This window comes from Stomoxys calcitrans, chromosome 1, assembly GCF_963082655.1.
Source record: "Stomoxys calcitrans chromosome 1, idStoCalc2.1, whole genome shotgun sequence".
NCBI lineage: Eukaryota > Metazoa > Arthropoda > Insecta > Diptera > Muscidae > Stomoxys > Stomoxys calcitrans.
Window position 1 is genome coordinate 258,345,748 of NC_081552.1, and position 26,247 is coordinate 258,371,994.

The 26,247-nt window shown below is 37.2% G+C and overlaps 2 protein-coding genes across 4 annotated transcripts in view; one reads left to right on the top strand and one right to left on the bottom strand.

The window, feature by feature from the left end:
* The window catches only part of LOC106084446 (uncharacterized), a 41,888-nt gene extending 34,198 nt beyond the window's left edge, over positions 1–7,690 (bottom strand). Inside the window, exons 1-2 of one of the 2 annotated variants that reach the window (XM_013248131.2) lie at positions 7,348–7,690; positions 6,146–6,596 (exon numbers count right to left, since the gene is read on the bottom strand). In XM_013248131.2, the coding sequence (XP_013103585.2) occupies positions 6,146–6,357 (212 nt within the window). In that variant the 5' untranslated portion in view covers positions 6,358–6,596; positions 7,348–7,690. Of the gene's footprint in view, positions 1–6,145 lie in introns of both variants that reach the window. The other variant, XM_013248130.2, reaches the window with a different exon arrangement.
* Positions 7,691–10,416: 2,726 nt separating this feature from the next.
* Positions 10,417–25,435, top strand: LOC106084457 (ADP-ribosylation factor GTPase-activating protein 1). Of its 2 annotated transcripts, XM_013248153.2 has the most exons (6): positions 10,417–11,004; positions 11,517–12,100; positions 15,416–15,530; positions 15,593–15,682; positions 23,318–23,365; positions 24,682–25,435. In XM_013248153.2, the coding sequence occupies exons 1-6, from the start codon at positions 10,945–10,947 to the stop codon at positions 25,180–25,182; spliced, it is 1,398 nt and encodes a 465-aa protein (XP_013103607.1). In that variant the 5' UTR covers positions 10,417–10,944; the 3' UTR covers positions 25,183–25,435. The 2 variants fall into 2 exon arrangements, with proteins under 2 accessions (XP_013103607.1, XP_013103608.1); XM_013248154.2 differs by lacking the exon at positions 23,318–23,365.
* Positions 25,436–26,247: the final 812 nt, after the last annotated feature.

Consider the following 26,247-nt stretch of genomic DNA (forward strand, 5'->3'; position numbering starts at 1 on the left):
TGCAAATCATTGAATTTTATTACCAAAATCAGTGTTCGGTTCGAAATGTGTTCAAATTTTGACAAATTTTGTTCAGCGATGAGGCTCATTTCTGGTTGAATGGCTACGTAAATAAGCAAAATTGCCGCATTTGGAGTGAAGAGCAACTAGAAGCCGTTCAAGAACTGCCCATGCATCCCGAAAAATGCACTGTTTGGTGTGGTTTGTACGCTGGTGGAATCATTGGACCGTATTTTTTCAAAGATGCTGTTGGACGCAACGTTACGGTGAATGAACACATTTCGAACCGAACACTGATTTTGGTAATAAAATTCAATGATTTGCAAGCGTTGCTCGTTAGTAAGTCTATTCATGATGAAATGTCAAAGCATACTGAGCATCTTTCTCTTTGACACCATGTCTGAAATCCCACGTGATCTGTCAAATACTAATGCATGAAAATCCTAACCTCAAAAAAATCACCCTTTATAATAGATTTATGCTATAAATAATGGAAATAGATTAAAAACAAATTCCGTATCCTCTGAAATGATCGAATTTTTAAATCAGTGAAATGACCAGCGTTTTAAACCGATGAAATGACTTCAAAATTACAGGTCCCTAGGTATGACATGCCCATATAAAAATCACCGGTAATATGAATAGTCAGGGGACAAGTTACTGGTCTCTGAAAACAGGAGAAATCACCAGTGTGAGACCGGTTCAAAGTTCTGCAGGGAAACGCCAGCACTGATTGTTTGTATGTATAGTGTGTGAGTATGCTGTTTCGTTCCAAATGAGCCATAATTTTGTTGTGATTAGTGCCATTAGCTCTCACGAATGATATTTTGTCGGTAACGGTCACGCGTTTGTGTTTGAATCTCCATCAAAATTCACATGACTTGCGCGTGATTCGCGTGTGACACAAAAACTCACGGTTCTAGTGCAAAGCTTTTATACAGGCAAGGGGACCGTGAAACAGACAGGGGAGAGAGTAGTTATGGAGTGCCATACTACGAAACAAACAGTTATATTAACTTTTAGGTCGTGTTTATTGTATTTTATGTCTAATTTAGTGTAAAACAAATGCAACGCGTCTTAATGATAATATTACGTAATCTCCTGAGAAAGTCATCAAAAAGTGACGAAATGTTGGGTTCAAAAGCCATAATTTATTAGCCCAAGAATTCGGAGGTCAGTCGGCTAAATACAATCAACAAAACATTAGAATTTTTGGTCTTTGGCCCAAACGAGTGATCTTGCAATTCAATGTTACAAGAAAATAAACAATAACCCTTGAACCCCGGCCACAGTGTGCAACAAATTATAAATCTTGCCCTATTTTTCTCATCATTTTTTTTTTGTAACCCTTGACAACCTTTAATTAGTTCTCATGAAATAAAAATTTGTAACGAAGAAATACATAATTAAAATGGATAAATTTGTTAGTTTGTAGATGGTAGGGCATGAATGAACAACAAAGCAATCCATTCATATATACAGGCAACAGCAAGCCAATCATGCAAACAAAACGCCAAATGACGACTACGACGACGACAGACATAAACAAACAAACAAACACACACACACTGTATGACATAATAATCACGAGAGACGTACAATGATTATCGACCAAGTCATGTGATTGCCTTTTATTTATATTTTGAGAGTGAATGTCTTGCTACTCGCTCGCTTTGTTGGTTTCTTTTTTGTTTGCTTCGCCCGCCCGCTTGCCTGTGATTGTGTGTGCGTACTTACCAACAAAAACTTAGATCGTTGAGGATCGTTGGGGAATGAATGGAAGACAGTCAGCATTTAATCACGGTCGTCACAACACCCTCCCATCTCACCCACCTCCGAAGCACTCCCTAGCACTCTCCTAACACACATACATACATACATTCTCACGTACGTCATAAAGTGAAATTGCAAAAATAAAAACAAAACTAAGTACTTGTCTAGCTGACTTAACTCAAAGAGCTCTTTGACTTAAATGAGGTTTCATTCAGCCCCCCCCCCCCCCCCCCCCCCTTCGGTTAACAGTAATAATGGTGACATGTCTGTTTTCATTTTTCTACATCAATGATTTTCACTTACATTACGGCTTGCAAATAAAAAACACAAGAAACGTACTAAATGAAAATAATTAAAAATGCTGCTAGTTAATTGTACTCATAGCACGCTCTACAATATGCAGATTAGAAATAAAAACTAGTCTTTTCTCTGGCTCTCACTCACACTCACTTGCCTGCAACGATTGTGGATTGCTAATGGCGGCGACAGTTTTTTCATTTTAATTTTGACTTTTGTTTAATGTTTTAAACAGATGTCTGACTTTTGCTCTGCATTTTCTATTTGATTTTGTACTTTTTTATAAAATAAAAAAATGAGGGAAGGAGAAAATCGACAATGCGAGAGTCACACTGAGCATATGAGCACATGAACATGCACAGACTTATGTACACAAAAAGTGCTAAGCAAAGAATGATAAGTCTAAAGTAAATATTTCTTTGGCGAAATGTTTATTTTTTTACAAAACAAAATAAACACTAAATTATCAATTAGTGGCGGCAATTATTGGGAGTATATACCCCTTACTAAATGTACGAGCGCATTAACCTCTTTTTGAAACACAACAACAAATTTCTGAAAGGCAATCTCTTTCTCGATGTGAAAATATAGGTAGGTACACCGGCGTTTTTTTTAATCGTGTGGTATTCAACTCAAAAAATAAAAGCTTTATAATTTTGAGACGGGATTGCAGCGACAGGCTCGAATAAATTCGGTAACACAGGGACTGAAAAGGCCGAAGGATAACTAATAAAAATAATGAGCCCAGAAATGCACTTTACTACCCGTTTTCGACGTTACAGTGAGTTGCATGGATCCTTCAAGATCTGACTATAGACCAGATGTGACCATATTTGTATGCAGCTGCCCCATAGCCCTGTTTTCCAATTGAAGGCAGAAAACGCACATAAGGCGCATTTCCTACCTACGAAATTTGTAAGAGCTCCCTTAATACCTGTACCAGTTATAGTTAATATCAGAACTTACGCTCTTTTTACTAAAATTTGAAGCGACGTCCATTATTCTGCACTCTTAACGAATACACAGAAACGAGAAGAAGTGAATTAATTTTCAGTTATCCCCGGCGATTTTTCCGGTATTTATATGTTGGGAAAAACTACCAAAAATTGAGGTCAACCTACCAAAGAATAAAAACCTACCAAAAAGGCAACACTGGTTGTGCCCCATTTTATGTTTTCCGGCATGGCCACTTTTTTGTGGGCGAACAATGCGTGGTGCATCATCATCATGTCAATGCGGCCACGTTTGAAGTCAGCACATTTCCACATTTGCATGAGGAGGTGGCGATTGTCGTCAAGCTCTTAAAGACAAACAAGCTCTTTCCGGACTCTATGACCGATCGCCGCGGGAACATGAGATGGCCATTGGTTATTTAAAGGCGCCAATATCTCGCCTTGTCGTATCGAGCATCATAGACACTCATTTAAGAAAGAGCCGGTGCCGGCCGTCCTCTCACTGAGATTCTAAACTCGATATCGCTGATTGTTTGCGACTGCAGTTGTAGTTACTCCGCATGGAGCATTCCACTATCCGCAAACTGTGGACGCGCACGGCAGCTCCCAGCTAAAAAACTTCTTGTGACAACGAAGAACACCACACAGGTTGGAGCTCAAAGATGCAGCATTTGCGAGTTATAGTTATCCCGATCCGGGATATCGCTGTTGTAGCAGTGTGTTGTACACTGAGATGGCAGCCCTTGCCGATGAAGGAATCGTTCGGTTCATTCCGGTACATACAACCAGCTGCCATGGAATTATTGTCTCCAGATCTAGCTCCAGGAATCCGCCCACTTTAATTGGTGCCGGCCATGTAATTCTGCAGTTAAGATTTCTCCGGGCATGTAAATCGGTGATTGATGGCATGGGCTCCTGTGTTGGATGTGGAATAGACATAAGAGATGGTATCGCCTAATCTTAAGCCATAAAAGTACTGTATGGGGTCGTGATGAGTGGATCGGTGATGTGTTGTCGGATCGCGTCTCTAAACATCCAGATACTCCTCCCGACATTTTTCGGAAGGGGTCAAGCTCAATGAATTGAAAACTAGGGCGATTCACCTGATTTAGAGATAGTGGCTCTGTAGGTTTTGTCCATTGCGTAGGACTAACATCTGCTGTCCACGTTGACGCTGCATAATGCACTACTGGTCGGTCAATCACTTTAAAAGTTGTTAATAACGTCTGTCCATACCACAAGTGCTGACTGTCAAAGATTTAAGGATTCGTTTTCTGTTTGCTTCCTTATCGCAGACTGTAATAGTATGGACTGACGATATGAAGAGGCCGTCGAGGGTCACACCTAGGTCACACACTCCTCTTTCGTCCAGATAGTGAATAGTGTGGCTGACGATTTCTTGAGAGAGCTTTTCAAGATGCGACCCCTGAAAAATTCCGACAGTTCTTAAAGATAAATGTTAATTCGTTCACACATCCAATTGATGTTGCTCCTCTTTGCTGCGACAAAGCATTCATCCGCGTGGGATAAAGGATTAATCTGGAATGCACAGCTGTCTGCCACGGGATTGACGGAGGGTGATTAGACGATCGATACTCCAAAGGTATACTTCCGTCGTGGCAAATCGCACTTACAGGTGAGTAGGCGGATGTTTGAATTTTGTTGGCAATTATTATGATGCAGGGTCTCTCATCATAATATTCGATTCGTCAATTTCGAAACTGCGAAATATATATACATATATAGCCTGTCAATGCAACACCATATTGAATGTGCTTTTCTTGTCTAAATAGAAACAAAACGCTAGGTTAGGCCAAAGTTATAGTCTGCCATTTCTAGTTCCTTTTGTCCCCATTAGTCTAAGAAGGACGCAATTACAACAACAAAAACTAAACTAATATGGAGATAATATTAATAGGTATTTAGCAGAATTTATATGGCGCATCATGATCGTACTCATCGTGTGTACATGTTGATTACAGCTTTTGCCTAAAACGGTACATCGATTTTTTCTTTTCTTTGATTTTATTTATTTTGTCATACTTTACTTCTCATTTCTTAACCTTATTTGTCACAGAACGTGTTTTTCAATATCTGTCAAGTAATGATTACACATTTCTTTGCAAACGGTAATCTATATTCGCCATTGATTGAAAAAAATCAAATGATTTTGATTTTTCAGCATTGATTGATGGTTATGTGTAGATGTGACGAAACACCATGCTTCAGATGTGCCATGTAAAGTTTGCATTAGAGGTGTGCACATGAGTCAAGAGTAGTCGTGTCACGCATGAGTCACGTGATTCGTGAGTGAGATCCAAATCTAATCACGTGATCGTGCGTGAGCTTGATTGAAAAATATTATTTTTTTCATGAGCATGAATCACGACTCACAACGCTTATCACGACTAAGGATTGGTATTCTATTCTGCTTTCGGAAAAGTCGCTGAAATTTTTTGACAGCAATCAAATGTTGTTGTTTCCATACCAAAACACTTTTTTTATCTACACTTATTGCTTTCTATATTTTATTTATTTATTTTTGGGAAATAAATAAACAAATGTAACCATTTAAACCAATAAAACAAAAAAAATTATGACGGCAATGGTAGCCATAATGGTTTTACTTATTTTACCCCGCCTTTCGCCTACGTTTGCAAAAAAAATTATTATTCGCTTCATGGAAAAATATTTCTTCAACCGTGGTTCGGAAGTTTTTCGTGAGGCGTGCCAAAGTAAACTTTTTATCTAGTGAGCGTGCGTGAATATTTTTTTGCCTCGTGAGCGTGAGTGAGAAATCACTCACGTGCACATCATTAATTGGTATTATATTGACGTATGTAGCTAGTTTCATAAGTAAATGTTAGTTTGTGATTTTTAATCCCGTTTAATACACCGATGGGAATCAAATCTACGCCCCGCACTGGGAAGTGTTGGTGCCAAAACGAGGCTCCTTTTGACGTAGTAGTTAAGAGTTATGAATATCGAAGATAGTCCAACTAAAGTCTTTCGAATATGAACCAGAGAAAAGAATGACCAAATGCATAATAAAATAGTAGTAATCTTTTAAACGATTGGAATTATTATAAAATAAGATAATGGCTAAATAAAAATTGGCATACCTTAAGTAATTTTTAGAATGTGTTGATGGATTTTGCAATTTTCTGCTGCCACAATATTTTGCCTGTTGGTTGTTGTTGTGGACGACAGCGGAAGTCGCCGAACCAAGAGATAACGAGGCAGCGCTTTGAGTATTACAAGATGTTGCTGGTGTTGGAGTTGACGATGATGCGGATGATGAAGAAGGGAAAAAAAGTTTGTTTAATAAGGCCATGCTCTTCGGCTCTGCTTAGAGCTGATGACCCGACGACGATCGATGAAGAAGAATTGAACACCAAATTTTAAGTTAACCCAAAACAAGTCTAGTGTGTTAAAGGGCTTAACAAAAAATACTAATAATAAACTGGCTTTCTATTTAGTGCCAAGAAAAAGTATGACTTCATTTTTAACGGGGTATTTATTCCATGTATTGTTGAATATTCTTTTTGGCGATGTTTGAAGACATGAATGTTGCTTCGGGTAGAATGAAAGCAAAACAACCGTTAAGAGCTAATGTAAACAAACAACTTTTCACTTTTAACCCATTGTGAGGCGAACTAAATTTTTCACTTGCATTAATTTTTTTCATTTGTTTCATTATTTTATATTTGTTTGTTTGTACCTTTTCTCGTATACCATTTATTCTTTTCTTTTACCATTTTTTGATCAAAACAACACATTTAAATTTCTTTTGTTTCACTCTTTTAGATTCTATTTTGTGTATGGCAGTGTTCATGTTGTAAAATAACCGAAAGACCTTTGACTTTTAACGAGGAACACTATCGATATACACATTTATTTAAAGGCTCTCTCGAGAAATAACATCGTATCGCTCCTTTTGGACTATGTTCACAGCGATTTTTTTCGATTTTTTGTATGCGACCACCACAATCACACAATGATATGCAAAATACAAATATACAAACACACCAAACCAATAATTAAAGAAAATATAAGCACCATGTCTTCATCAAGTGAAAACACAAAGATCAATGAAAAAGAGAATCGACTTGATGGTGGCAAATATTCATATGCTTTGTTGTTATTTTTCTGTGGTTGTATTTGTTTCTGTTTTTGGTTTTGAATTTGTGCGTAAGACGATTTCTTGATTTTAAAAGAGGCAAGTAAATGCAGTTATTTTCGAGAAATTTTCTAAGCTATTTCACACCTTTCGTTCGTTCTTTTGCGTTTCCCCTTACACACACACACACTGGTAAACACTTACAAACTCGTAAACAAAGCAACCACAAATGCGCCTTCCGGTAAATAAAGGTGGTATACACATACTACATATTATTTTTGTGCCACACACTCGAAAAATGCATATGCACCCCTCTTAATTTTGACTGCGCGGGGCTAGTATTGATCACGTGCCATCTTCACTCGACGGATGTACAAAAATTTTATAATTTCTTTTGCACTTTACACTCAATTTCACCAGCTCGATTGACACACGAAATTTTTATTTAACATTTCGCATTAGACTAGCATCTTTGTTGAAAATTTTCTTGTTTATTTCTCGATCGATTAGATTAGATTTTTACGCTTTTACTGGTGTGTGTGGTGTATAAAATTTCGCATTCTCACTTTTAGTTACCCTTCGCATTTTTCACTTGCATTTTGCAATAGTTTTCGCATTATTCTTTTGACATCTGTCACCCTAAACAAAAGTACAAAAATCAACAACTCTGCCCTCAGAGTTGAAAAGTGTAGCATATAGCATAGAATGGTCCGTTGGCACTTGGTGATTGCTTGTATAAAAAATTTGATAAACAAATAATCATATAGGCCGAAACAGAATAAGCGCGTTGAGCTTTGTTTTTCAGAGCCGCGTTAAAAAAATACGACTCTGCATACAAATCCCATAAAAGCATCGCGGAAAAGTTACACATTTTTTTTACCCCACATTGGCAACGCAGAAAATTTTAAGAAAGCTTTATATAATCAATACTAACAAATTCTTTGTGTTTTTTCTTTGAGTTATTATATTCAATATCAACAATTTTGTATCAGGATTCACTAATAGAAGGTTAGGTCACATGCAAAAACACAAAGTGGATAGGCCCCATAAACATCATTAAGGATGTCAAATCTGACGATTGAAAATGTCATCATATAGGAGAAAACGTAAACAAAGAATGAATGTAAAAAGAGAACAAGTTGACATCCTCAATGCCAAGTACTGCCAAATATTAAAAAAAAGTATATCGGCTGATCGCTTGGCTTAACCTTATTCAGTGAATCCTGATTTTGTATTAAGGCTGGTACCATATTCGCTTTTCACGATATTTTTCGCTGATTACTTTTTATATCAACTAGCTGATTTCTTTGTGTTTTTTCTTTGAGTTATTATATTCAATATTAACAATTTTCTATTAAGGCTGGTAGCATATTCGCTTTTCACGATATTTTTCGCTGATTACTTTTTTATATCAACTAGCTGATTTCACTCAGTAGGATATTCCCCCAGTACTTATCATAGCGAAACAATTAAAGGTGGTCTCATTTGTACAACCATAAATCATATGGTCAAACCGCCATGTTGTCATCAAGCTGATCGACTTTTTACCAACACACACAAAGAAATGTATGTGCGTGTGTGTATATATGTTCGTAAATGAGCAGAGAATGTGCGAGAAAGAAGATAACAAAAAGGAGAATGCAAAGAAAAGTCTCTGTCATCACCATCAAACCTGCAGTGGAATTGGAAAATGGAAATTTTTTAATTAAAATGCAAAAGCGTGCATGAGCTGAGAATATGCGAATACGAAGATGACAATAAAGAGAATGCAAACAAAAATCTGACATCTTAAAACCTTCAAACCTTGCGGGCTGTTAACAGCTGTTCGCGTGAGACCACTTTTTTAAATCCACCTTGGTGTGTGTTGGCAAAACGCCGATCAGCTTGATGACAAAATGGCGGATTGGAGAATAGAGCACCGTTCTAATCGAAAAAATAACAGTGCCAGTGATTTTCATGTGTTATTTTTATTGGTATCACATTATGTGTGCAACCAAGATTCACTAATAGAAAGCAAGGCGGATTTAAAAAGGTGGTCTCAAGCAAACAGCTGTTAACAGCCGGCCAGGTTTGACGGTATTAAGATGTCAGATTTTTTTTTGCATTCTCTTTGTTGTTATTCTTTCTTTCTCATATATTCTCTATCCATTGACGCACACATATACACACACACGTACACAAATTTATTTTTGTGTGTTGGCAAAACGTCGAACAGCTTGATGGCATATGATTTGTGGTTGTACCATATGATTTGTGGTTGTTCTACAAATGAGACCACCTTTAATTGTTTCGCGACGAAGAGAAGGTTAGGTCACATGCGAAAACGTAAAGTGAATTGGCCCAATGATTTTCAATCGGGAGATTTGACCTTCTTAAAAGTCCCATCACACTATATATTCTTGCCTAATGACATGTTTAGGACGTAAGTTGGCACACAATGATATACCAATGACACATAAAAAGTGACATGTTATAAGACAAGAACATCTATCGTGATTGCCTTTAAACGGTCAACAAAACACCTCTAGTATTGAATATGTTCTCGAGCTAGCAAGATATATTCATTAACAGGTAGTGGCAGTTGCTCAACAACAAAATATTGAGTGCACTATCCGTCAAAATCAATGATTAGTGCAACTCTGATTTTGTGTATGTTACTAGTTGCGCCATTTTCGTTGTTTGAGTGTGTTATGGTTCTTAACTATTGGGTTGCCCAAAAAGTAATTGCGGATTTTTCATATAGTCGGCGTTGACAAATTTTTTCACAGCTTGTGACTCTGTAATTGCATTCTTTCTTCTGTCAGTTATTAGCTGTTAATTTTAGCTTGCTTTAGAAAAAAAAGTGCAAAAAAAGTATATTTGATTAAAGTTCATTCTAAGTTTTATTAAAAATGCATTTACTTTCTTTTAAAATATCCGCAATTACTTTTTGGGCAACCCAATATAATATATGAACACAACCAAAACTCGTTGACAGATAGTGCACTTCGCGAAAAAAAATTGTTCTCAGCTGTTTACGGTACACTACCTGGTAATTATGTTATGCGAGCTAGAATATGTTGGAAAAATAATGAAATATGTTGAAAAATAAATAAAAAATATTAAAGATCAAAATAAAAGGGTAAACTGCACTTTATAGAGCGCATAATTTTTACTGAAAAAGTCAGCGAACACACCATCAAAGTTTAAGTAGAAAAATATACGAACACACCTGATGGGTGTTAATTCATTCTTCTTCTTCTTGTTTTACAATCCATATCACACGTCAACACATTTTTTTCATACTTCTTCAAGTTTGACAAGTTAGACCAGTGGCTGGCAATTTTGCATGGTTAAATAAATAATATTGCAAAAATTGAAGAGAACATGATTAATTATTATAATCATAAATAATATTGTTCGCTTGTATAGTACAATTGATTGCGTTTGAAAGCGACGTTTGCCTTCTTTTGATTATTTTGTTTTAACAAAAATTTTAATGACTTCCTCGAAATCACGTACAACAGTTGCCACACTTCGCCACACTTCGGATTCATCTTCGCTATCGTGCCACAATCGTCAAGGAGGAGATTGTGAAACAGTATCGAGAAGCTACCAAGCTCAAGTTTTAGGTATTACAATATTTGGAGTTGTGGGCTTTGTAGTCTTCATAAAATACGTATGTACAAAATATTTTGCTGAATTGGAGTTGGAGCACAGTCAACAACACCAATATACAGAATTTTAGAGGGTCTGTTATTGCTGTTGTTTCTTGATCTTTGAGTCACCAAAGAACTCCTTCACCTACATCAAAAATAGGAAATGGCCAGTCCAAGGACAAGACGTGTTTTGCAAGAGCTTAAACCTCAAGATGATAATTCGGTAAGTTGTTGTTGTTCTCTTCAGCTAATTGTGTTGTGAATCAAGGTCATTTCTGATGTTTTAAAGCTCTCTGGTGGGATGTAATATTACCAACGTATGGCTTGTTAGATTTCAGACGGCTTTTGAAGCTTCAGAACACGTTTTCAGAACATTATTAACGGAATACATAGCATTGCCTAACTAATGGCAATGCATCACTGTATGCACGAAGTGAAAATGTTCAGAAATCAGATTTTGTAGAATCATTTTATCAGGTATAATAATAAGTTCAAACAGCCATATGAAATTTGAGAATGTGCAGGATAAACGACATTTATATTTAAAATAGAAATGTCGTTTACGCATTACTTTTCCAATAACATTGAATAATATTTTCACTTTTTTTGTTTCCAATTCCGATATATAAGTTCGAAAACATATGTATGTATGTATATTTTTTTCGACGATCGTCTCTAGTTTTCATCAGTTGTGGATTTATTTATGAACTGACAAATTCTTTATCTTTTTTTTAGAAATGCTTTGAGTGCGGCACGCACAATCCCCAATGGGTTTCCGTTACATATGGCATTTGGATTTGTCTCGAGTGTTCGGGCAAGCATCGTGGCCTCGGTGTGCATTTATCCTTTGTTCGCTCTGTGACCATGGACAAATGGAAGGATATAGAGTTGGAGAAAATGAAAGTTGGGGGTAACAGAAATGCTCGCGAATTTTTAGAAGATCAAGATGATTGGAATGATCGTGCCCCAATTACTCAAAAATATAATTCAAAAGCTGCAGCCCTATATCGTGATAAAATCTCCACCTTGGCTCAAGGAAAATCTTGGGACTTGAACGAAGCAAAAAAACGAGTAGCATCAACGGGTGGATCATCAACAATGTCCTCCTATACAGCTTCATCTAGCATGTCTAGTTCCAATAGTAATTCACATTCCAGAAACAGCGGAAACTACCAACAGGCTTCCGGTGGTGGTTACCAAAATGGCAATGGTAGCGGTTATAATGCTGACAGTTACCAGCAGTTCAATACACAAGAATTTAAGGACCAAAAGGAAGATTTCTTTTCACGCAAGCAAATGGAGAACGCCACAAGACCAGAGTAAGTTCCAAAGTTATGATTGTTCTATTTACCAAGCAATTGAATTAGCTACCTTATTCGGTATGAAAAAAATGATTTTGCCAAAGACATAAAGAGGATAGTGTTTCTGATGTAAATAAAAGAAACTCAAATATCTGAAACACACATTTGTAAAAGAGGAAAGGAGTGTTTCAATTTTTGTACACAAGGCAAATAAACATACGTGTCTATGGTCAACATACGTGTCTAATATGTTCTTAATCGATCAATAGTTTGATACAGCTCCCATATAAACCTATCTCCCGATTTTGCTTCTTGAGCCCCTCCAAGCGCAATTCTTAACCGAATGAACTGAAATATTACACAATGACTTCTACAATGTTCAGCATTCATTTTTGGTCGGAATCGGACTATAACTTGATATAGCTCCAATAGCATAACAGTTCTTTTTTAATATTCTTTGTTTGCCTAAAAAGAGATACCGCGCAAAGAACTCGACAAATGCGATCCATGGTGGGGCGATTATGGTTTCGGCCCGGCCGAACTTAGCACGCTCTTACTTGTTACTACTACCAAATTTTCCATGAACATTCCATTAAGGAACGGGAGAAGTTCTCTCTATCAATGAGTACAGTCTGATCAACGTTTAAGCTCAATTATAAGGGGCCTCGTTTTTTATGCCGAGTCCGAACAGCGTGCCGCATAACATTTGGTAAAGAAGTTTGAAGATGGCAAGATACCTCACCTCACGTTAAAAAATATTTTGGTGTTCACGCCTGGATTTGAACCAATGCGTTCGGCGTCTTTAGGCGTTAATGCTAACATCTGCGCCACGGCGGCTACCCCACTGCTTTGGTTGTAAGAAATGTTACTTGCACATCATTTAAACGCCAGGAGTTGAAGGCCCAGTCGTATCTATTCGCCCCTCTATGGAAATTGAAACATCTACTGCTCATTACATGAAAAATTGTAATTTTTCCTAATAATCCTGGGCCTAAACATTTGAGATATAGTAGTAGTTCAGATATTCATAACTGCCACTCAAAGCAGTTAGTTCTAAAGATCGCTTCCGCTAGTCGAACTTAGAATAGCGTTCCAAGCGCCGCGATCTTCTGCGCTCATTCAAAAATCTCTGACACCAAGTTTCGAGGTGTCTCCCACCACTTGATCTTTCCATCGGGCTTTTCGTCTTCCCGGTTTGCGTGTACCACCGTGTTCGCCTTCAAAAGACTTCTTCGCTGGAGCTTCTACATCCATTCTGAGAACATGACGTAGCCAGCCCAGCCGTTGTATTTTGATGCGTGTAACTATGCTATCATCCTCATACAACTCGTGGTTCATACGTCGCCTATATTCTCCATTAATGCAATCTGGTCCATATATTTTACGAAGAATCTTCCTCTCATATACTCCAAGCACTGCCTCATCTGCTTTCACAAGTTGTTGTTGTTGTAATAGCAGTGTGTGGCACACTGAGGCGGCAGTCCTTGCCGATGAATGAATTCATCGGGTCAATCCGGTACATACAACCGGCTGCCATGGGACCGTGCTTTCACAAGTACCTAGTATCAGTGTCTTGTATAGTGTAATCTTCGTCTGTCGAGAGGTGGCCTTGTTTCTAAATTGCTTACTTAGTCGAAAGTAGCATCTGTTTGCCAATATTATTCTTCGCTTAATCTCAAAACTGGTGTCTTTCGTTTCCGTTACGAAGGTGCCGAGGTAGCTAAAGTTACTGACTGTCTCAAAGTTGTGTTTCCCAACTTTCTCCATTTTCTTTATCTGCTCGGTTGTAGAAGGCGTTTTGGGAGTTGAAACCATCCATTTTGTCTTATCTCCATTTACTGCCAGACCAATTTTAACTGACTCTCTGACACCAAGTTATATACAGCAGAATAGATTATACAGGAAAATTAAGGAGAAACACTTTTGTAGGTGGTTCCTAAAGATCTCTGGTGGCGTATAACGAAACTGTATCATGATGATGTGGAACATCCAGAGCTTGAGGATACATTAAAGCGAATAAAGAAGAATTTTACTAAGAATTTTTTGAAAACATGTGTAGAATGTTGACACAGCAAAGAATCGGGTCAAGCTGTATGTTATGAATAAACATAGAGTTCCATTTGAAGTAATGCGTCTGAAAAGTGGTAGAGAATTCAAATACCTGTTGGTGATTATCGACGCTTTGACAAAGTATGTATGTCCACGAAAACAAAAACTGTGATAGATGCATGGATCAACATCAAATAAATACATGTGGCATGTACCAGACGTGGATAAAGTGAATGACATGAAAGACTAAAAGTTTTACTGCGACCAGGTCCTTGGAGGTGCTGGTTGGGGTCCAGCCGATTTATCATCAGAAAATCGACCGTGAGTATTCTGTTCACCTTCGTAGGATACCGACCCGACATACTAGTGTAGTCGAAGCGGCTAAGACCATCATGCACACTGACTACTTGACTAAAATCGATATGGTAAACATTGGGTTGCATGTGCTCTACCATGGCGGAATGGCAGAAGAAGCGGATAAAGTTCGGTATTTCAATATTTTTACAGATCGAAGATGAATTTTTAAACCGGATATGGAATCCACTGATCAGAACTACACATCGAATCTCTACGCCTGAAGGACGAAACATTATCTTGTAGATAGAGGAATTTGCAGAGTTGGTACGAGCATGGAATCTGAAGGGCTGCGTCGTTATTGCGACTATCGGGGACGAAAGCACAGTCAACATAAGTGACCATTAGAACGTGCCATGCTATAAGCAGAACTTTTTGTTTTGCAAATAGAGAATCATATATACTCCATTTTTTACTTTTGATCCTAGTGATTATTGTGTAGGCAATAACGTGAAACGTATTAAGGTCGCAGTTCAAATACCGAGAGTTAATGGGTTAGCCGAGCGAGTCAAAAAATACGTTTTTTCGTAAATCTACAGTTGAGGCTAGAAAGACAATAAAACAGGCGAAAATAGCTTAACGGACACTGGACAAAATTAATACATCAAGAGTTGTTGCACAGTGGGCTACAGTTGTTGGCTTGTGGTATTAACCTTAGATTTCATAGAAACCAGTGGCCATAAACACTCTTCGAAGCCTCCGCTAATGGTATGTTGTTTTTAGCTGTTTGATATTCATTCTCATGGTCCGAATCTCTCCCCATTTGAAAGACTAATAAAAAAAAAACAAAAAATAATTGACCATTTTATAACCAAACATATTTAAATCTTGGATGATGATGTTTAATATATAAAAAGACAAAACTAAAACATTTCGCAAATAAAGCTTTTAATTCGTGGCATTCATCATTATTTACTTTTTTTATTTCAGCCATTTACCGCCTAGTCAAGGTGGTAAATACAGTGGATTCGGTTACTCTCGTGAACCACCGCCAAAAACACAATCTCAAGAAATCATTGACAATACACTATCATCATTAGCTTCTGTAAGTTAATTTTTAAGCTTAAAAGTTGTCATTCTTACCCATTTTGCCTTCAACAAATATAGGGTTGGAGTTTATTATCGGCTGGGGCATCAAAATTTGCCGTTATCGCTAAAGAAAAGGCAGTCACCACAGCCAACATTGCATCCTCAAAAGTAAGTAGCACTCTGAAATAATTAATATTTTCTTATCACTCTATTAAATAGAGTGTAAGTCCTTAGTTTTTGCAAAATATTTTGTTATGGTTCGGTTTTGAGTAGAATTCACGTTTCTTGGATTTTAATACCTACCCTTGCATAAGCATTGTATTTTGAATGTTATGTTTATTCATAGAGTATTGATTTTTCTTTTTATTTAAGTATATTCTTATTGCTTTCAATTTACAAAATGCTTTATTTCTTAGAGGCCTGTTTCTTGTACTATTTTACTATTACTAGTAGTATTGAATTCATTTCTTTCCACATTTATAATAATATAATATATTTATAATATCGGTCTACATGGCAGCTATATCCAAATCTGGACCGATTTGGGCCATGTTGCAGAAAAATGTCGAAGAGCCTAACACAAACCACTGTCCCAAATTTCGGCGACATCGGACAATAAATGCGCCTTTTATGGGCGCTTAATCTTAAATCAAGAGATCGGTTTATATGGCAACTATATCCAAATCTGGACCGATCTGGGCCAAATTGAAGAAGGATGTCGGAGGGCCTAACACAACTCACTGACCCAAATTTCAGCTAAATCGAATAATAAATGTGGCTTTTATGGGCCTAAGACCCCATATCGGCGGATCGGTCTATATGGGGGCTATATCAAGTTATAGTCCGATATAGCCCATCTCCGAAATTAACCTGCTTACGGACAAAAAAGAATCTATGCAAAATTTTAGCTCAATATCTCTATTTTTAGAGACTGTAGCGTGATTTCAACAGACAGACGGACGGACATGGCTATATCGTCTTAGATTTTTACGCTGATCAAAAATATATATACTTTATAGGATCGGAAATGGATATTTCGATATGTTGCAAACGTAATGTTAGACACGTATGTTGAAGGTCATGAGAGAAGCCGTTGTACAAAATTTCAGCCAAATCGGATGAGAATTGCGCCCTCTAGAGGCTCATGAAGTCAAGATCCCAGATCGGTTTATATGGCAGCTATATCAGGTTATGTACCGATTTGCGCCATACTTAGCACAGTTATTGGAAGTCATAACAAAACACCTCGTGCAAAATTTCAGCCAAAACGGATGAGAATTGCGCCCTCTAGAGGCTCAAGAAGTCAAGACCCAAGATCGGTTTATATGGCAGCTATACCAGATTATGAACCGATTTGAATCATACTTAGCACAGTAGTTGGAAGTTATAATAAAACACCACGTGCAAAATTTCAGCAAAATCGGATGAGAATTGTGCACTCTAGAGGCTAGATTATTAACCGATTTAAATCATACTTGGCACAGTTATTGGAAATGATACCAAAACACCTCATGCAAAATTTCAGTCAAATCGGATGAGAATTGCGCCCTTTAGAGGCTCAAGAAGTCAAGATCCAAGATCGGTTTATATCGTAGCTATATCAAAACATGGACCGATTTGAACCATACTTAACACAGTTGTTGGAAGTGATACCAAAACAACACGTGCAAGATTTCAGTCAAATCGGACGAGAATTGCGCCCTCTAGAGGCTCAAGAAATCAAGATCCAAGATCGGATTATATGGCAGCAATATTAAAACATGAACCGATTTGGCCCATTTACAAGCCCCTACACTAAAAAAAAAGTATTTGTGCAAAATTTCAAGCGCCTATCTTTACTCCTTCGAAAGTTAGCGTGCTTTCGACAGACAGACGGACGGACGGCGGACTGGCAGACATGGCTAGATCGACTTAAAATGACATGGCGATCAAGAATATATATTCTTTATGGGGTCTAAGACGCATATTTCGAGGTGTTACAAACAGAATGACGACATTAGTATACCCCCATCCTATGGTGGAGAGTATAAAAATAGTTTACCACTATTTACAAAGTTAAAGAAATTTTATTTATAAGATACAGTTTCTGAAAACAGAAATCCATAAATATTTTTTTAAACATTGCGTTTTTTTTTTTTGTTCTCTAAGAAATTGCCTCATTGCATAGGAAATTTCAAAGTCTATGCAAGGCTTCCGTGCAAGTGACATTTTAATATTGTCTTCGTTGAGCATATCGGACTGGGCACATCATAAACCTTCAAATCTGAATAATGTGCTTACAGTATGCGAAAAGTGTTGGCGCTGAAATTTTTAAAAAAACTGTCTATTTCATGGTTGTTTTATAGCATCTGTAACTTGCCTTCATTCATTAGCCGTTAGCTAATTTTCTGGTTAGTAGTATCCTAACTTAGATAGCATAGCCTTTTTGAAGATGTTCAAACAGAGACGATCGAAAGGAGTAAAATCTCCTGACCAGTATGCCAACAATTAAACTACTCTATTTTTTTGAAAATGTTGCAAATAGTCATATATTGGGTTGCCCAAAAAGTAATTGCGGATTTTTCATATAGTCGGCGTTGACAATTTTTTTCACAGTTTGTGACTCTGTAATTGCATTCTTTCTTCTGTCAGTTATCAGCTGTTACTTTTAGCTTGCTTTAGAAAAAAAAGTGTAAAAAAGGATATTTGAATAAAGTTCATTCTAAGTTTTATTAAAAATGCATTTACTTTCTTTTAAAAAATCCGCTATTACTTTTTCGGCAACCCAAGTATTTTAACGAAAAATATTTGCAATCGTGGATCAGCATTTAGGTTGCTCTTGAAGTAAGCCATCAGCCAACATCAAACAAAAATTTTAGAGTTGGTTATCCCCTCATTGATGCTGGCAACATGTGTGAGGCATTCAGCCTTAGAGATATGCACGTGAATCGCGAGTTGTCGTGTAACGCGAGTATCACCCGCTCGTCACCTGATTCGTGAGTGGTATCAAAATCCAATCACGTTGTCGTCCATGACCGTGATTGAACTAAAATTCTTCGTGCGTGAACGTGTGTAAATGAAATCATAATCATGACACTAATCATTAGACACTCACGAGTAGCTCATGACTAGAGATGGGCGATGGGTAAATACCCAAAAGGTATTTACCCGGTAAATTGGGTAAATGCACTTCGTCACTTATATCGAAAAATCTTTATTATAACATTTGAATATTTTCAATTAAATTTTTAATTGATACAATTAAGAAATTAATTGAAAATTTCAATAATCTTTGTTATTAGATCAATTAAAAAATTAATTAAATATTTTACAGAATTTCAATTATTTTTTAATTGGATCAATAAAAAAAATTAATTGGAAATTTCCAAGATTTTCAATCATTTTTTATTGGAATATGCAATTTTTAATTGAAAAGACTGTGATTGATATTATCATTTCCGCTATTGAAGAATTTTCAATTAAAAAATTAAATGCATCAATTAATTTCGTGATTGAAACCGATTTTTATTTTTTTCTGTTTACGTGTCGGATTAGCCCGATGTGGTCCTTAATCGTCCAAGGGCTGCTGTCTCAGTGCACAAAACCCCTATCCGACCCCCGCAATTTTTTGGCGAACGCCCGCGGGGGAATATTTTTTATACGGGTGTCCACGGACCTTTGCCTAAACAACGCACCTCAAATACATGTTCCAGGAGGTAAACATTTGTGTAGCAAATATAGAAAATAATTGGAATTTTCAAAAAATGTCATTAATTTTTTTATTGGATCAATTAAAATATTAATTGATAATTTCAAATTTTTTCAATTATATTTTTTTTTGAATATGCAATTTTTATACCCTCCACCATAGGATGGGGGTATACTAATTTCGTCATTCTGTTTGTAACATCTCAAAATATGCGTCTGATATATATTGTTGGCCGTCATGTCATTTTAAGTCGATCTAGCAATGTCCGTCTGTCTGTCGAAAGCACGCTAACTTTGGAAGGAGTAAAGCTAGCCGCTTGAAATTTTGCACAAATACTTTTTATTATTATTCTCGTCCGATTTGAATGGAATTTTGCACGTAATGTTTTGGTATCACTTCCAACAATTGTGCTAAGTATGATTCAAATCGTTTCATTATCTGGTATAGCTGCCATATAAACCGATATTGGGTCTTGACATTTTGAGCCGCTGGAGGGCCAATTCGCATCCGAATTGGCTGAAATTTTGCATGAGATGATTTGTTATGAATTTCAATACTTGTGCTAAGTATAGCGCAAATCGAGACATAACCTAATATAGCTGCCATATAAACCGATCTGGGATCTTGACTTCTTGAGCCCTCAGAGGGCGCAATTCTCATCCGATATGGCAGAAATTTTGTACAACGGCTTCTCTCATGACTCTAATATGTTCTGAATCGATCAATAGCTTGTTACAGCTCCCATATAAACCGATCTCCCAATTTTGCTTTTTGAGTCCCTGCAAGGCGCAATTCTTATCCGAATGAAGTGTAATATTACACAATGACTTCTACAATGTTCAGCATTAATTTATGGTCCGAATCGGATTTTAACTTGATATAGCTCCAATAGCTTAAAAGTTCTTATTCAATATTCTTTGTTTGCCTAAAAAGGGATACCGCGCATAGAACTCGACAATTTCGATCCATGGTGGAGGGTATATAAGATTCGGCCCGGCCGAACTTAGCATGCTCTTACTTGTTTTGTTTGTTTGTTTGATATTATCATTTTCGTGATTGAAGCAGTTTCATTTAAAAAATTAATTGGGTCAATTAAATTCGTTTTTGAAACCGATTTTCATTTTTTTATGTGTAGATGGAAAAATTGACACATTAGGAGATGTTGTACTTCAGGCAGCAGTCGTTGGTTTGTTGTGGTGTACTTAGATTCCATAGATAACCCCCTTTATATTCTAAGCTTATATACCAGAGTCATGGCGCTGATGATGGGGCCCTAACCAGGCACCCGAAAGGTCCGTCAGTGGTGTGTTGTCTGTGTTCATTCCGCCTGTATGTCTGGCAATTTCTTTTCTGCAATCAGTAAAAACCTTCAATTCTAGTGATATTCATTCTCATGGTCAACTGCCCGTATCTCTCCCATTTGGGAGGTTAATGAAGGGTATATAAAATCAATGACCATAACGAATCAGATATCGTATATATTTTTGTACTTAATTTCAGTAACAATAGAATTGCCCATATATAAAAATCAATATGGGTTTATTTGTTGTAACTGATTGTTTGTGTGTTCCGCATATACCCAAAATGGCTGAAGCGATTTTCTTAAAACTTTCGCCGATTGTACAGTATAGTCCCATGGTGAAAAAAGGCGCCAAATTTTTCGAAAATAATTGGCCGACCCTCTCCCTTACCCTAATTTTCAAAAAGCTAGAGGGCGATTGCAGCGAAATTTTCTTTGCACTCTTATGGCAAACCAAATACAAAAATTTGGTATCCAAATTTTGTTGGAGTGTATAGGGGGGTCGCCCCACTCTAAAGCCGGACAAATGGATATATATGAAACAATCCTGATACTATGGGAGACCATGGCAATATGGGGCTCAAATGAATGGTTTTTGGGAATAGAGCACGGAAATGGTATACACTTGAGGAAACAAGTGTCTGGGGGTTCACCCACCGCCAAAACCTCCAATCTGGAATTAATTACTGATCTCGGCGATACAGGACTAAAGTAAATGGTATTTGAGAGTAGAGAATGCATCTGATATCTACTTTCAGGGGCAAGTGCCTGGGTAGTTACCCCACGTCTACGTCACTTTAAGACTTTTTTTACCGACAAAGCCATTATGGGGTTGAAAAAATGAGTAACTGAGCGGGTCCCGTTCAGCTTGTCTTATATATAAAATTGAATTTGTGTTTGTTTGTCGGTTTGTTTGTTTGTTCCGCATAGACTCAAAAAAGGCTGAACCGATTACCTCGAAATTTTCACAGATTGTGTAGGTTAGTTTGGAAGGAAACATAGGCTATATAATTTTTTGATATCGGAATGGGGGCGGACCCTCCCTCTTATCCCAAAAGTACTACCCAAAAATAAAAGTGGACCGATCGGGACAATATGGGACTCAAATGAAAGGCATTTAGGAGTAGAGTACGAATTTCATATTAAAAATTGGGTCCAAGTATCTGGGGGGCCTCCCCAACCCCAAAACCCCCTAAAATAGGTTTTTTGGACGATCATAACAATATGGGTATCAAATGGAAGGTATTCGGGAGTATATTGCGAATATGGTCAGGAAGGAGAAATAGGCTTTATAATTTGTTGATTTCGTAAGGGGGCGGACAAAAAAACACCATCCACCGACCGATCGGGACAATATGGGTATCAAATGAAAGGTATTGGAAAATAGAATAAGAATATGGTATTAAAATTTAAATTTCGGTCCAATTACTCCCATTGGAGACCCACTTAAAAATAGGTCCAAGTAGTGGGAAGTCAACCCACCCCCAAGTACCCCAAATAGGCATATCAGCCGACCATGGCTATATTGGATTCAAATGAAAGATATTTGGGAGTAGAAAGTAAAAATATGGCATTAAAATTTGCGTTCAAGTCTAGGTGGCGCTTTTCCTCCCCAAAAAAAAGCGTAGAATTTGAGTCCCATATTGCTATAATGTGTCAATTAACACCCATTATAGCAATATGGGACTCAAATGAAAGGTATTTGAGAGTATAAAACGAATTTGATATCCAATTTTGGGGGTACACCCTAAATCACCCCTTAAACTGAACTTGGCAATATGGAGCTCAAATTAACGATAAAGGGATTTAAGAGTAGACACGAATTTGATATCCATATTTGAGTCGAAATGTCTCCCTTAAAAAAGCACTTCCCATTACCCTAATTTCAAATATACCAAATATCGGAGATTGGTAATGCGAATCGTTTGCACTCTTACAGTCACAAAAAAAAACATGGTTTCTATTGTTGGGGGACGGGTGCCGCCAAATACCTGTCAAATGGATATATAGACCAATCACGACAATACAGAGCCATGTGTTTGGGGAGCCGCCCCACCCCAATAAACCTCCTTATTATATAAAAGCTATTTGGGGTGGAAATTTATTTATTTTCGGGAATTTTATATTCATTATCGAGACAAAGACCCTGGGGTTGTTGTTGTTGTTATAGCAGTTTATTGTGTTCTATCTTTCGTCTGCTTGATTCTGTTGAGTGTCAAGACCCAGGAACTCTGCGACCAAGATGGGGTGCGTCACAGGGATCTGGGTCTGAGTCGAGTGGGTCTGGCCGGGCAGTTAAACTGGTGACGTGTATCGTGCGGTCCCTGGTTACAATCGGGACATACATCTTGCACGTCGGCATCAATCCTAGCTCTGAGACCCTGGGGTCCTACCCACCGGCAAACACAACTTATTTACCGATCATGCCATTATGGGACTCATATGAAATGTTTCCGAGAGTAGAGCACGAATCTTATATTTACTTTAATGGCCAAGTGACCAACCCCGAAATACCCCCTTAACCCAAAATATTTACCAATACGGTAATATGGGACTCAAAAGAAAGGCATTTGAGAGTAGGGTAAAAACTTACTCACCCTAAAAAGATAATAGAGAGTTAAAGAAGGCGCAGCGGAGCGGGCCTTGTCCAGCTAGTTTGCAATAAAAACTAATTTTAACACTTTTATTGATCATATATCTTGTATATATTATCCAGTATATTGTAAAGTATTTAAATTTACGCTTTTTAATTTGGGTTATTTAGTTTTTTGATTTAGTTTCTTTGTTTTATTTTTTTTTTTTAATTTTGATTTAGATAAAGGAGGGTGGGTTAATGGATTCAGTCACTGATGTAGCTTATAAGGTGAGTAATTTGATGTATATGTATGTAGTTTGTTTTCTTTTTTTCTCTTCTTTATTTATTACTTTTAAGTAAAATATCATTAAAATAATCGAACATAACATATTTCATCATTCCAAATAAAGGTTGGTACTTTGTTCAATTTTGCCGAATTTTTTCGCGCTTCCCAAAGGTTTTGAAGCAAAAAGACAGATTTCATTCAGTAAAACATTCCCACATTTTAATAAGAGTAGTATGTTACCATTGAGGTTTTTGTAGTGTTTCGAAGTCGCGAAAAACATGTGTTTTCAACTGTGAGAAACGAACAGCCTTAACGACGAAAAGCATGAAAACTGCCTTTTGAGGGATATGCTAATAACATTTTGTGGACAGGTTGTGGTTGTTGTTATAGCCACATTTTCACGTGGAGGTGGCCCCGGCAAGCTCCGTAGGTGAGTAAGCTCGTTCCGGTCCAAAGGACTGATAGCCGCGGGAACAGTTTGGCCGTTGGTTATTTAAATGCGTCTATAACTTGCCTTGTCATATCGAGTATCATAGGCACTCAGTATTTGTGCAAGAGCCGCCCGGTGTCTCACTGAGACTCCCCACTCGATACCGCTGATTGTCCGCAGTTGTCGTTGCAGCTACTCTATATGGAGCATTCCACTTCCGCAACCTGTGGACGCCATAAACACCACACAGGTCGGACCTTAATATTCCAGCGTGTGTGGTGCCCACAGATATCCGACGCCGGGACTTCTTCGGTACTATTAATTTCCAGAGCGTTAAGAGATTAACCCAATAAAATTTTCTGTCTAATATCATTTCACTTGCCCTTGAACTAAGGGAGTACAGCTATGTGGAGCATTGGTATCACGACGGGGTCACGTTTATTTGTGGCAAATTGGTCTGTGGGTACACTGAACTTCACTGCACTATACGTATACGTACAAAGACAACGTCAGAGGAATTTTTTAAAGAGTTCTTAGGTATTGGGGAACCCTTTTCGAGGGTTCCATGGTTTTTCAGGCAAAGGTTTTTAGCATTTTGCGGACTATGGGGCCGATTTCGCATAAGGAGCAGCTACCCTGACACTCAGACATTTCAAAAGTCAGGCGGCGTCGAAGGCTCTAGGTAATGGGTAGGGCTGTTTCGAGGGGGTTTGATAAGAGAAAAAAAATATTATGAATTGAGAAGAGCCGAGGAATAGGCAAACACACTTCGAAAAATAAGGTAAGATTTTTATATACTAATCACTTATCTCTTCTGAGCATTTTTTTTATTGAAAGAAGAAATCCTAATGAAGTTGTAGAATATTAATGTGATTTCTCCACTTCTAGGTTACAGATATTGGTAAACGTGGCTGGAATAATTTAGCTGGAAGTAATTTTACATCTCCACAAAGCGAACATGGAGGTTACGGCGATTTCAATCAAGATAATTCCTATCAGCGCTCCCACTCCGTTGGGGGAAATCTATCCTCGGGCATGGGTAATCAATCCAATACCAATGACAATGACTGGGGATGGCAGGATAGTCCTCAGAAACAAATGCCATCATCTAAATCGTATAACAATCAGTTTAAGAATAATTCCGGAGTTATTGATGATGACGATGATTGGTCCGGCTTTGACAGCTATCAAGATTCTTCAAGTTCTTATCAAAATTCGACTACAAATACAACAACGACAAGCAAAAATATGAAACTTTCATCAAATGCCACTGCGCAAAAGCTAAGCGAAGGTTTCGATAGCTTGGATGTTAAAAGTGCAAAACCGAAAACTACATCGTCCAACAATAAATCAGCTGAAGATGATGCGTGGAATTTATTAATGAATTAAGCGATATACATATATTCATATACACATACGACATTTGAAATCAATTTGTTTATGTCTTTGTTTTGTTTCTAATGATTAATTTGATTACTATGATTATTCTTATGTATTTCATATAATTTCTCCTAATGTTTGAATATTTTTTAATCTGTAATTTTCGCTAGCAAATTTTTTAGAAACTTGTAATTTTGATTGTCTATTTGTCAACACTATTAAAAATATACATACTTGCATACATATATATGAATGTAACGACTTTAAAATCAAACAAAATGTTCATATACATACAAATTTCAGTATGCGTTTTATTCATTTTTAAATAGTGGCGACAGCCGTCTACAAAATACAAGCACCCTACAAATAATAATTTCCTGATTAGAGCCTTAAAGCTGATATTAGGCCATATGTATTTTTCATATGAAATGCCATATGAATGACATGCTAAGACGTACCGTTTTCTCTCTAATCGGTACGTCTTGTTGTAAACTTGTTGACATGTTTCAAGAAGAATTTCAGGCTATAGCGCAGTATGCACCTCTGGCGAAATTTTCGCTACCATAAGAAATGCATTGACATAATCTAACCGGAATTTTTTGCGCAACAGGGTGACATAATAGGCATTGGAGAAATTTTTCTTGCAATTACGGATGAAAAAGTATGTTTTGATGCAACATGAAACTAAGTTATTTCCAAATAAAAAGTATTAATTTTACATACATATGTGCTTTGTTAGCCAAAAATGATTACAATTCGGCTAAAATTATAAATTGATTTTTGTCGCCATCTACACAACTATTTTTCAGTAGCGACATAAATGCTAATAATAATTTCACAGAATTTCGCCAGAAGTGCATCAAGGCAAATTTCACAGGTAGGAGCAGATGGCCAACAACAAAAAATCGAGTGCACTTTCTATCAAAATCAGTGATTAGTGTAACTCTAATTTTGGGTATGTTACTAGTTCGCGCCATTTTTCTTTGCTTGTGTGTACTATGGTTCTTAACTATAAAGCACGCACACAACCGAACGATATGAAGTCTCGTTGACAGATAGTGTACTCCGCGAGAA

Bases quoted from the DNA above. Each gene is read 5' to 3' on its own strand.
- LOC106084457 (XM_013248153.2), top strand. From the start codon at position 10,945: ATGGCCAGTCCAAGGACAAGACGTGTTTTGCAAGAGCTTAAACCTCAA. The intron at 15,683-23,317 runs GTAAGTAGCACT...ATTTTGATTTAG, and splicing joins CCAACATTGCATCCTCAAAA to ATAAAGGAGGGTGGGTTAAT. The intron at 23,366-24,681 runs GTGAGTAATTTG...CTCCACTTCTAG, and splicing joins TCACTGATGTAGCTTATAAG to GTTACAGATATTGGTAAACG.